The sequence below is a fragment of the Gobio gobio genome, assembly GCF_949357685.1.
Source record: "Gobio gobio genome assembly, chromosome: 17".
In the NCBI taxonomy this organism is placed as follows: Eukaryota; Metazoa; Chordata; class Actinopteri; order Cypriniformes; family Gobionidae; genus Gobio; species Gobio gobio.
Window position 1 is genome coordinate 25,667,364 of NC_137110.1, and position 12,899 is coordinate 25,680,262.

The window sequence follows — 12,899 nt, forward strand, 5'->3', positions numbered from 1 at the left end:
AAGCTAAGGTTATTCAGCCAAAAGCACTGAGTGATCTTTTCTTGTTTGACAGACAGTGGCAGGTTTACTGTATTAGCAGGCTGTCACTTTAAGACCTAATGCACGGATCCTATTGACACGCATTCGGTTTCTTTCCCCAACTGATATCATTCACTTAAAGCATAACCGACTGTGTTTACATGAATTCTCGTAAAGACAGCCATTTTGACATAACTGTGTGTGTATTTTACAGTTTGAGTGTGTAACAATGCAGAACTGAATGGATCACACACTTCCAGAGAGGCGGCTTGTGCTTTTGTTATTAAACTTTTTATATAAAAAGTTATTAAACTTTGAGTTTAATAACACTTTATTTTAACGTCAAGCAAGTCACATAAGTAACAGTCGTGTGCCCAGTCTATTCTCTGCCAAATGCGTCAACATAAAACGTACACTTTTCACAATGTTAAAGTAGCCTATTAAAATCATTCAGATATTGCATGCCGTTGCGATATGCATATCGCGATATGTACATTTGCTATATTTCGATATATTGTGCAGCCCTACAAACTGGTGTTTCTTACCATACTATTTTAATGTGTTGTCAGAACACGCTGGTTTATAGCGCAAACAGTTGTACATTTTACTGCACTTTTGATATATTTTTCTCGTTATTTCCCTATAGTGTCTAATAAATAGGAAGTCTCGCACATTCACAGAAAACACCTTACTTCCGTGTTGAAAAATAAGGTTGATTGATACTCTTATTCATGATTCCCTACATTACTCCACTAATATAGTCCACTTGAAGGAGTGAATTCAGACACCTGAAAGGCTGGCCCTGAAAGGCTGGCACTTTTTGCGTAGTTTGAGCTTGATGTTCATTTTGAAGCAGACTCCAGTAGTAATTAAAATATTTATCTTGAACTCTGATATGGATACTCGCGTGTATAAACCTTATTAAACTATTTAATAATCAATTAAAAGGGACCTTAATTGGACCAGCAGTTTGGAAAATATGGATGGATGATTCAGCTGCAGCCCCTGACTTGATGGAGAATGTTTATGCTGAGCATTGTGAACCCGCTGAAGCTGATCTAAACCATGTTGGATTTCTGCAAATACAACGTCTAATCCTAACTCATGCACACTATGTACTAGAGCTGCGCGATTAATCGTTATAAGATTGCGATCTCAATTCAAACACCCATGCAATCTCATTCCTAAATATCAATGATTCGCTTGTGTCTATTGAACCTTTGACAAAGTCATACCGGAACATTCAAATCTGTGTTCATGCTGCCGCTGAGCCAGAGAGAGCAGCTATCATGTAAAGTATAAGCGGCTTCACAAAAAGTCTTTCCAACCACACAGTTTCATTATTTCTTTTACAAATATTCATCATCACAGAAGTACTGGGATAAAGTTTATAGTTTGGATATAAACACTAAAATGTCAAGTTCACATTTTGCACAAGGGATTTTTTTCTTTAAACATTTAAAAGTATAAATCAGTGTACACAAACTGTGAAGGAAGGCATATGAGCTTTTTTTTTTCATGAAATTACTATGCAGAACAAGTCAATTGGAAGAAGCGTAATAAGTGTAAATGGTGCAAGTGAGCATCTCATTTCCAGAAGAGAATAACACACAGAATGAGCATTTCTTAGTTTATTCAGAATCATCTGAACCATTTACAGGAATGTTCTACATTCTGATATACTCTAGATGTGTTGCTCAGAAATCTGAAATCATTACTTTGCTTTCAGATACAGTGAATAAATACATGTGAATCATGCAGGGAGTCATCTGCTCGAAGTCAGAGGATTTCAGATTGGTGAAAAGATCAGATTTGTGCATCTATGTTTGATTTTACTGCTTAATTTGAATCTTTTTTTATTGCTTTTAAATGACAACTCTGAGTACCATGGATTGCATTGAGATATAAACATTTGCATATTTGTGTGGACGTTTCTTTTAAATCAGCGAGCTTGAGATTCAGGTATTCAGGAGAAGGTATTCAGGTTATATACTATAAGCTGCTTGTCTAACAATTAGCTAATAATTAGCAAAATGCTATTTAAAACCGTAGATTTAGTATTGCATGTCACATTGCATTTCATGCCAGCTATAATTTTTTTTGGTGACAGAATTTTATTTTTTTTATTAATATTTAGGGCTGCAACTAACAGTTATTTTGATAATTGCTTAATCCGATGAAAAAAGAAAAAAAAAGAAATATATATTATATATATTATATTATATCTTATATATTAATTATTAATTATATATTAATTATTAATTATATATTAATTATATGTTATATTTAGGGCTGTCAAAATTACTTTTTGATGTTGTTATCTGTCCTGCAATTAAACATTTTTCAGCTCAGGGTCAAAGTCATATACAGAATGGATTAATCTGCGTTATTTTTTTTAACACGTTATTTTTCCTCAGATTAATTAATCGAAATTAACGCGTTAAAAAAAATAACGCAGATTAATCCATTCTGTATTGGACTTTGACCCTGAGCTGTAAAATGAAGGAGGGAGACGAGAACGCGCTGCCTGGATCATTGATTGGAACATTTACGTAGCCTATATTAAAACGGCCTGATGGAAGTGCTGATAAAAATAAAGTCGTCTGCGATGTCCTGCAATGTCCACTATCCCAAGAGCGTGTCATAGACACGCCATAAAGTCCGTATCATATGCACGTGAAAAACTGCGTAGCGTATACATTCCACGACACTGCACACTAGGCATTCTCAACAGGGAGCGCGCACTCTTAAAGGGGCCACACTATATTCCTACACATCCATGCATTCAGCAGCCCAAATGAATACCTGTCTGTCATTAATGTTAATCAAACAACTACAGGTGTTAAATAAATGTATACATATTAAATAAACCTACTGTATCTGTATATTTTTTAAAGAAATGTATTATTGTTTTTGTAATTTGCTTCTTTGTTCTTTTATTTAGCCTATATTCAATTTCTCATATTAGCCATATTGCCCACCTGCACATGCCAGCTGATATACAATGTAGTCTTGATTTGGGTGGTCACTCTGTATTGAAAGTTTGAAAGGGTTTTAAATCTTCTAAATCAAGTAAAATGACTCAAAATAAAGTCATTTAAGCATGCCAAATGCAACCTTAATCATATAAAATGTAATTTCCAAGCAGCAAAATTGTGGCCAGTGAAAAAGTTTCACTTTGGAAAACCACTAGCCACAGTGGCTGGTGAGCAAAAAAGTTAATGTCAAGCCCTGTTTGAATGTACAGTGAAAAAAATCTTCTTCCTGAAGCAATTTTTAATTATATATTAGGTCATATTGTTTATTGTTATGGCCAATATTTGAACAGTGAAAATAATAATAAGAGCGTTTTTGAACTTTAATGTCACTAATGCTGATTATTCATTGATTCGTTTGAATTGAAATATTTAAAATACTTTCACAGCAAAAATTGTGTATGTGATTAATTTAGATTAATTAATCACAGAGTATCTAATATGTAATTTTTAATCGATTGACGGCCCTAATAACATTATATTATAATACATTAAACATTTTTTTTTATTAATCCATTATTTTAAAACATTTTATTCCATATCCTGCCCAATGCTGTCCTCCAAATAATGTGTGATTAAAGCCTATGAAAACAAATATAGTGAATGTTTTTATGTAGGCTATGCTCTACATTTATTAACAAAAAAGGGATGAAAACAAACATTACATTCTAAACCTAAAAACAACTGATTGCTTACTATTTGAAAGCAGAAATTAAAACAATTAAATTAAAATGATGATAAACAAAAACAAAAGCCCGAAAAGTTAACTTGTACGAGGTTTGAAGATCACACACATTGACTGGTCTGCATAGTAATTATATTACATTCAATAGGCTATACCAACAATAGCGCCTTTACTGCTCTCATAAGTGTGATTACTTCCGTACATGTATATTTTAGTCAGACTTATTGCGGCCCAATTCTACTGCACTCCGTCTGTTTGACACGCATTTATTTGACTTTTTCATTGAAGTCTGTGAACTTGTGAAGTTAAACAAAACTCGCTTGTTGCCAGAATATTCCAAATGGAAATCATCATTCACAGGACTTTCTAACATTTACAAATAAGGATATAACCATAAAATGTAAGTTATGCGCTGAGGAAAACACTTGTCAGAGGTATTAAACAGCACACGCATCTATCATCGCACGACTGGGCAAGACGTGATAAATATAATATTAATATAAATTCTCATGTTTCAGACAACTTGTATCATGTACCTTTCCTGCAGAAGCTCGCTCTATGTCCTATGCTATTTTCCATATGTGGTTTGTTCATAAAAATGGGTTATTCACTTCTCTAAAGTGACATGACTGGCTAATGGTTTCCAAGCACAGAGCGCAGACGCGACTTATCGATAATCAAATTTTGTTGTCGATAATAATCGATTAGTTGATGCAGCCCTATTAATATTAATGTTTTGCTTTAGTCCTTTATATGTCATGACAGCTGTCAGAAACAGGGATTCCACCTTACCTTCGCAGGTGTATAATTTGTGGTTAAGTGTTCTTGTCAGGACATGAGTGGATGATCTCATCATTCTGAACCTCAGCTTATCATAAAACAAGTCTGAAGTATATGGCGTGTGTATGTGAGAGAGAGAGAGGGGGGAAGAAAATGACAAAGTTAGCCGTTCACCAATTCCCTTTATCACGTTCTAAATAGTATGCAAATTTGAGTAGTTTTTAGAAATCCTTGTTTAGGAAAAGATGAAGAACCTCTAATACTGACTTACCAGTTTTGCCCCATTCTTTCTGTTTTTCTCCTAAGGTGTTTTCGGTTCATGTTTGTGTTTGCTCAATCTTGTGCAAGTCTTTCCATGATGGCCTAGTTTTTCTCACAGAGAGTCTTTGAGAAACTGGCACACTGTCACCTGAGAGAACATTTGCATTTTTCCTGCCTGCGCAAGTCCTTCACTGGGTGTCATTATATCATTGTCATTTTTGTGTATTACACAACTCCTCAAACACTAAAGTTAAATAAAAAAACACCCTCATAATATTTGGCTACGTTTGGCTAATATTTGGCTATGTTTTAACTAGTTATAATTTTGGCTTGGAGGTCAAATGTTCTTTGTTATAATATACCCTAAGATTATTCTTAGTATTGTTTCTGTTGTCACAACTCTTATAACATAAAGTTTTTTTTTCTTCTTCCTCAGTTAAACACTAACGTCTGAGGTGCTTAGTTTAGTTTGAGACATTTATGAGGCAATTGATCAAGATATCCACAAGCGAACTGAATATCCCATCAGTTAATTTCTTCCTGGAGACGTAGGTGGTTCAGGTGGCCAGAATTAGCTATAATGTGAACAGGACCTTTTGCTGTTTAATTAAAAACCTTGCTGTGTGAGACTTAAACCTTTATATAAAGGGTAATCAAAAACATGCAAAAAAGACTGTTAGCATCATCCTCAGCTACACTTTTTTTTTCAGTGTAATTGTTGTGCTCATGCTAGCTGTCCTGCATTTAGCATTTCCTACCTGCCCTGAAGGATCAAGTGTGGTTTTGCTAATCTTATGTGCATTTCCTGCCCAAGTGTTTACAGTTGCTGTAATTTCTACAACATTTCAAACATGCTGCATTTGTTGTTGTTTTAGTGCTTTTATTAACTCTTTGATGTTGATTTGTGTTTGTTCAATGTCAGAGTACCCATTAACCCCAGACACCCCCAAGAGTGAAGCCCGGACGTCCACCAACAGTAGCCGACTGGCCGCTCTGAAGAAACAGGCCGACATCGAGCTCAAAGTGAAACAGGGAGCGGAAAATATGATACAAATGTATTCCAACGGCTCTTCCAAGGTAGTAGCCTGTCTTTAGAGGAACTGTGGTGTGGGGGTTGTGTTCTCTAATGTATTTGCTTGTGAAAAGAACAGTCATTTTGATGGACATAAATTCACTGGAAAGAATGGCCTTGATGTTTCCTGAACATTGCTCCTTTTTGATAGTTCTGCAACAAACTCGCAGCATTTAGTACTGTGCAATAGTCTTAGGCACGTTTGTATTTTCACACACAAAAAAGGTTTTAAGCCAGTTGTTTATCTTTTGCTGTAGTGTGTCAGTAGGAAAATGTTTACATTTCCAAACACTCCTTTTGCCATTAATTGTAATTAATTGACTCTGACAACAGCCGGTATGCTCCACACAGAGATCTGATCTCACCATCCAGTTGGTCTGTGATTTACTAGCCTGGTCCTACCGGACTCTCGTACATTTAATTTGTACAGAGAGTCTGGCCACTCTCCATTGACAAGCGTTAACTTCCTTGAAGGCGGGTACTCTGTTGAAGTTTAAAATTATTGGATCTGCCCAGAGCCACTCTGGATCTGCCATAACCAATCGCTAACTGCGTTCACACCGCTGCCGGAGAGGGTCAAAGTGGCCGGAAGTCATTCATTTTCAATGTGAGATGGCGGCGAGAGTGGTGTCGCGCGTCTTGGATGTTTTGGGCGTCGAGGAGAGTTGAAATCAGCTCTACTTTATGGTAATGAGCTATGACGTGGTTCGGCGGCAACCAATGGGAATGTAGAAGTGCTCCGCTTGAGATGATTCTAGAGAACGCTGTAGGGCTGTGCGATATTGAAGAAAAATGCTATATCCTTGTTAAATAATGCGATATGCGATACGATATTGCTTTAAGTGTGTAAAATCTATTTATTTTCCCAACTATAACTTCCCAACTTCCCAGCAATACCGACTGTGTTTACATGAATACCGTACTCATCAAGACATAACTGTGTGTGTATTTGACAGTTCGAGTGTGTAACAAGACACAAAAAAAATAACTGCTTGTGCGCACTTTTCCGTGTGCGTGTCAGACAACAGACAGCACGAGACTGCAAGGAGTTGTTTTTTGCAAGTTATTGCGTTTAATAACTAATTTTAATGTCAAGCAAGTCACATAAGTAACAGTCATGTGCTCAGTCTATTCTCTGCTATATGCATCAACCTAAAACATACACTTTTCACAATGTTGAAGTAGCCTTTTAAAATCATTCAGATATTGCGTGATATTGCGATATGTACATTTGCGTTATTTCGATAATTTTGATATATTGCGCAGCCCTAGAACGCAGTGCTGTAAACTTTGGTTCCGACCACATTAGTTCCCTAGCAAAAAATGGAGGAGATGTTGATCATTGCTGTGGCGGGTTTGATAAGAAGGCATGCAACATTATTCATAGGCAACATTTTCGCTTTAGAACTTTTGTTTTTCGGCAAGAATACAATTAATTTGCTCAAAACAACACCGATTTGACCACTTGCATTAATGCTGCACTTCACCCAGGACAGTTATTGTAATGTAGGCTGTACACAAATTAATGTTAATTAAAGGCCACGGCTAGCAAACGCCTTCTATAAACTGCATGTTGAAATTATACTAGCACTTAACCATGAACACAAAAGCCACACCACACAAATGGCTTTTAATTGGTTTGTTTCGTTAGCAAACATGTTAAGTTCTTTCAATCGATCTCTTTTTTTTTTTTTTTGCTTTCACATTTAAATGATTTCATGAGGTTATCTTGTTCTTGTATGGTTATACCCTACCTGTGGTCAGTCTGCACAAATGCCGATCAACATGATCGTTTGCTTTGCAGCCCCTTTAAATTAAGTTTAAAAAAAGACCAAGCATTCGATCAACGTCAGAGCGTCAGCGTGTCCACGAATCTTTCTACAGCATCGCTGGCAGGGCGGCCAGAGCGAAGTTTGACGCTCTCGCCGGCGGCGGTGTGAACGCACAGTAACGTTTGGTAGTGACGCATGTCATCTCAAACTAGCGCACAACATCAACGTCATCATTCTCAGCCACTCCCTCTGTTCGCTGATTGGACTGGTTAAAATTTGACTGGAGAAAACTAGAGAATATACTACAATCCCAGACGGAGTACTGAAGGAAAAGGAAAATTGAGCGGAAGTACATAGGAGGGCGGAGCCAGGCTAGTGATTTACATGAAGAAACAAAAAACTGAGACCGACTAAATCCAGAAGAACTGCGGCAACGTCTACAAGATGCTTGAAGAAACCAACCTGCAAAGCTACCTGAAAAACAGCAAAATGTGCAAGTGTACCTATAGGACAAAATCTGTTTTACACGTAAATGGTGGTCTCACCAAATATTGATTTTTATCCAGTTAATAGAAGTTAATCGACAAATAAAATCTATTTGACATTTATTTTTGAAAGCAATAAAAAAAAACAGACGTACCCAAGAATTTTGCACAGTACTGCATATAAAAAATACACTTAAGTTTTAAATTACAGTAAATACTATACTTCGCTCTTACTTTCAGAGAAGTTAAACCGTTTGATCTCTCAAAGATGAGAGAAGATTCATCCCAAGAAATGAAAACAGATGTTAGCAAAATGTCCTCTAAAATTGGATGAAATCTCCTCTCCTTTTTCCAAAAGAGGTAAAGGAAGCCAGACTCATTTATACACATATGCCAATGTCATGGTTGTAACCCCCTAGGGTGCAGCTGACATTAAGGAGAACTGGAATAGAACAGTTTGGTTATGTCTCCACCCTCCCCCTCAGGAAATCAGGCTTCAGTGCTGGTTACTGTACATGCATAGTGTCTCTCTACATGTAGTATCAGCAGAATCGCTCTCATGGTTTGGTTTGGCTTTGGTCTGAAGTGTCTGACCCTCCTTCCCTCCTTTTTATCAAGAATGGCGCTGTTAATTAAAGAGGCTCTGTGGCTAAAATTATCATCTTGGACTCACAAAGGAGTTGTTAAATCAGCACAGTCTTTGTGGGGGAAATATATGGAGTGATAAACACAGGGAGACAGAACAAGGGAGTCTGACTCATTTCCAGATGTATGAACAGTTTAGTACCCTCCTAAAAAAGCTGTCACGAAAACATGCTCAGCACTACGGCACATGACTTCATTTGACTCTCACCGATTGAGAGATACTCCTACGTTTCTCTTGGCCCACGAATGCTCTGTTCAAGAACTTTTAAAGCTGATTTGTGTCATTTTTGCGCCACTTGTGGCAACAAACCAAATTGCAACTATAAAAAAAAAACGGCTAACCCCGTCCCAAACTCATATCGTTGGTTAAGCTAATGTCGGGCCCTGAAAAAAAGGATTGCACATTTTACTGGTATGTGGGTTTTGTCTGGTCAGTCAAGATGAAGTGGTGAGTCCTGCATGCAGGTTCCCAGCTGCTTTAGACATCCGGAGGAAAGGCCTCTAAGGTAACGTCAGCCTCTAATGGCTGCTTACAGGAAGTTCAGTCCATGGAGACTCCTGACCCACAGTCAGTCACTAGATTTGAATGCTTGCTGTGACAAGGAAACATCCCTTGACACTTCTGACAAACAGCAAGGTTTTCATTTGTTGGTTTCACTTTAATAACATTTAAATCATAAGTAATAAATACTAAGAATATGAATAAGGTATGAGAGGTCATGCAATGTTGTGAGTGTTAGGTACAACATGCAGCAACTTTGATTATATGCACAATACAACATGACCTCAGGGACCTTTTTTATTATTAAACAGTTTATACATATTTTCTAGGCCGCCTCAAAAGGGAACTGAGGGGCTGTTTACACTACCGTTTTCAACAAAAAACTGAACACTTTTTATGCATTGTGGCTGTTCATTTACACGACAGTAACGTTTTGAATGCTTCAAAATGCAAACTTTTGAAAACTGGTTTAAAATGGCAAGTTTTTGAAAACAATACCGTTATTGTCGACAAAAATGTGAATTTGTGAAAAAGTCACTTAGTAGGCAAACCGGCAGTTGGCATCACATTGGTTCCATTGATTAAAAAAACAAGCTGTGCGATCAACAAAAGTTTGATACTTACACGTTTTGTCCATCAAGATAATTATCACAGATGAGCACAAATTTTATGCATTTTTGAAGCCTAAATGCAGTCACCAGAAGTAAAAAGCTAAAGGTAGGCTATAAAGGGACTACACCACGGTCGCTCGACTTCGACTTCAACATCACCATTACCAAGCTTCCGACAACTCTTTCAGTTTTTATCTAAAAACATTTTCCCCGAATGTTTGAGACAGACTAATTTAAAAGAGCACAATTATGAGCATACGGTTGTAAAAGCGGACTGAGGTTACCTTTTCGGCATGATGACGTTTAATCTCCACCACAGCCACTGTAGTCCCATTCACCCACTTGTTAGCAAATGCCTTTTTCAAGACCCGTAACTAGGGCTGTAACGATTTGCCCAAAAATAAAAACCTCGATTAATTGAACATTTTACCTCGATTACGATTAATGAACGATTATTTTGCTGTTTTTTTTTTGTTTTTTTTTGCCCTCATAAGGTTTTTGAGTAAGTTCACTGATAAGGTTTGTACTGTAAATATGTTCTACATATTTATATATAGAACAGGTGGATTTTTTTCTAATGAAAAAGTGCATTTCTTTGTGATTTTAAAATACTTGAAGGAAACGGTTCACTTTCAGCAGTTATGGTCTATGGGGCAGATTTATGTTTGTTGTACATCAGATACAGATACATTAACACAGTAGTAGACCTACATTACATTTATTTGAATGCATTAATGAGAGAGTGATTGTGTGTGTGAATTACTCATTCCGTCTCTATTCATTATGAAGCTGTGGTTTGTACTTCAAAGGTATTAAAATGTATGCCTATAACGGTTGAGTTTCTAAGCTACTTTAGTGACTTTACTTTAGTCACAGGACAGCGTTGATCCTGCGTTTCTGCGCGCGATCTTCATGTGATGTGCGAGCTTCTGTCTGAGTGTTCGTTTGTCACAATATATCAGGCATTAGTTCAACATAACACACATCTGATGGTCGAAACTCGTTTTAATGTTCAAACTGGCAAGGCTTAAACCACATACAAATGACAAACTTTGTGAGTACGCAGATGAAAGATCTGCCTTCAGGGCGCGCGCGTTTTCAGAGACGCGACACGGCTCGGCTCTGTGTATCACAGAAAGAAGCTGAGCCCTGAACGGATAAGTTTTCCGTATTGTTGTTTTTGAATAGAGCACAATCGCTTTAAATGTTGAAACTGGCAAGCCTTTAAACGCATGTACTTGACAAACTTTATGAGCACGAAAGTGAAAGTGATCTGGCTTCAGGGCTTGCGCGCTCTGTGTGTATGTGTGCGCGCGCGTCAGCGGTAGGCTATATGAAGAACGGCAATTAACTGACCTGTATAAACTGTGTAAAACATGCAGTTACTATAGTGATTCTGAGCATCTATAAACACAGATAATCGCTCCTGCATCTCTCTGTGTGCCTGCAAACTGCACTTGATGTGACTGACGGGGCGGAGTCACGTGAAAACCGAAATAACCGGCATGGGAAAAAAACGCCGGTTAGAGGTTCTGAATGTCGGTTTCGGTTATTTTTCGATTAATCGTACAGCCCTACCCGTAACGGCTTTAAAAAAATCACGAGTGGGGTAATACTGATGTATTTTATGTCTTGGAATAAAGCGTGAAAATGTCTTGAGCTTGTGCTTACTACAGACCTTATTTCAGCCATTTAACCAAAACTCCATTAAAAAAAACAATTAACTTCTGGACAAGGGAACCGGAAGTGCTAAAATGCTAACGGCCTTCCGCGTTTTGGCCTACAATTGATGTCATACCCGCACCATTCTATTACGTGTTCAGTCTAGAGGCACATAGTGTTTCTTTACAAAGTAACATCGCCAACTACTGGCCTGGCATGCATAGTAAAGCTTTTTTTAATTGTGAGAAGGGGGATCGTTTTGACAACATTTTTTTTTGTCTGAATAGAAATTGAACTTGTATATCTCCTTTTATATTCATATTTGAAGGTTTATGAATTATGGTTCTGCATTAAATGCATGTCATTGTTAAGTGCTATTTGTGCCTATTTTATTCCTTCTTTCTTTTCTGAAATCCTCTTCTGTTTTTACTTTTGTCCTGTGGCTACATCTGTAGGACCGCAAACTGCTCGCAGCAGCTCAGCAGATGCTTCAAGACAGCAAGACAAAGATAGAGTTCATTCGAATGCAGATCCTCAAAGCCAGCCAGACCAGCGAGATGAACTATGAGAACAATGATGGTATGTGGTGTAACTGATTTCCTCTCTAATTATATCTATGAGTTACACTTTAAATGGGCAGAAGTTGGGTAATAAGACATAAATCTGATGTTAGCAGTGACTTCAAGCAAGCCTATTATCAGCCCCCTGGACCTGAGGATAGAAGAGCTACGACATCACTTCCGGATAGAGTCTGCTGTGGCAGAAGGTGCCAAAAACGTGATGAAACTGCTAGGAACAGCGAAGGTGACGGAGAAGAAAGCTCATTCAGAGGTATAGTTGCTTCTGATTGATTGATCGTTTTCTTGTGCTTAAATAAATACTTTCATTTCTGTATCTATTTCATCCAGTTTTTCATTTAACTATATATTTGTAATGGCCTGCATTGCCTCAAGGGCCAAATGTTTACAGCTTTTCTCACTTAACTCACTTTTTTTACTTTACACAAAGTGGTTAAATAGTCTTTAGAACTGTCATGAAATTGTTTTATTGTGTGAGTAATACTTTGTCACTTTCCTACCAATTGGAAGGTGAATGGGAAGTGTGTATTTGAAGTTGATCAAAATACTAGCCATAGTCACTGAATCATTGTGTATATTTGGGATCTCTCCTGCTGCTCAACTGGTAGAGCAAAAAAAAAATCATTGGTTAATTTAAGGGCTGGAGTTTTGTAAAAAAACTGATTGCAATATTTTGTTTCAGAATATATGCATTTATATACTGTATATATAAATATAAAATAAAGTATTTCTCTATTTGAAAAGAATAATTCTAGAGTTTATGGGGTGATTTTGTTGGGGATGCATTACCAAA

General features: G+C 37.2%; 1 protein-coding gene across 3 annotated transcripts in view; it reads left to right on the plus strand.

Annotated features, from left to right (window-relative positions):
- pkn2b (protein kinase N2b) overlaps window positions 1-12,899 on the plus strand; it is a 66,576-nt gene that overhangs the window by 33,615 nt on the left and 20,062 nt on the right. For 2 of the 3 annotated variants that reach the window (XM_079841792.1, XM_079841794.1), the window contains exons 3-5: window positions 5,702-5,856; window positions 11,984-12,107; window positions 12,202-12,359. In XM_079841792.1, the coding sequence (XP_079697918.1) occupies window positions 5,702-5,856; window positions 11,984-12,107; window positions 12,202-12,359 (437 nt within the window). The remainder of the gene's footprint in view (window positions 1-5,701; window positions 5,857-11,983; window positions 12,108-12,201; window positions 12,360-12,899) is intronic. The other variant, XM_079841793.1, reaches the window with a different exon arrangement.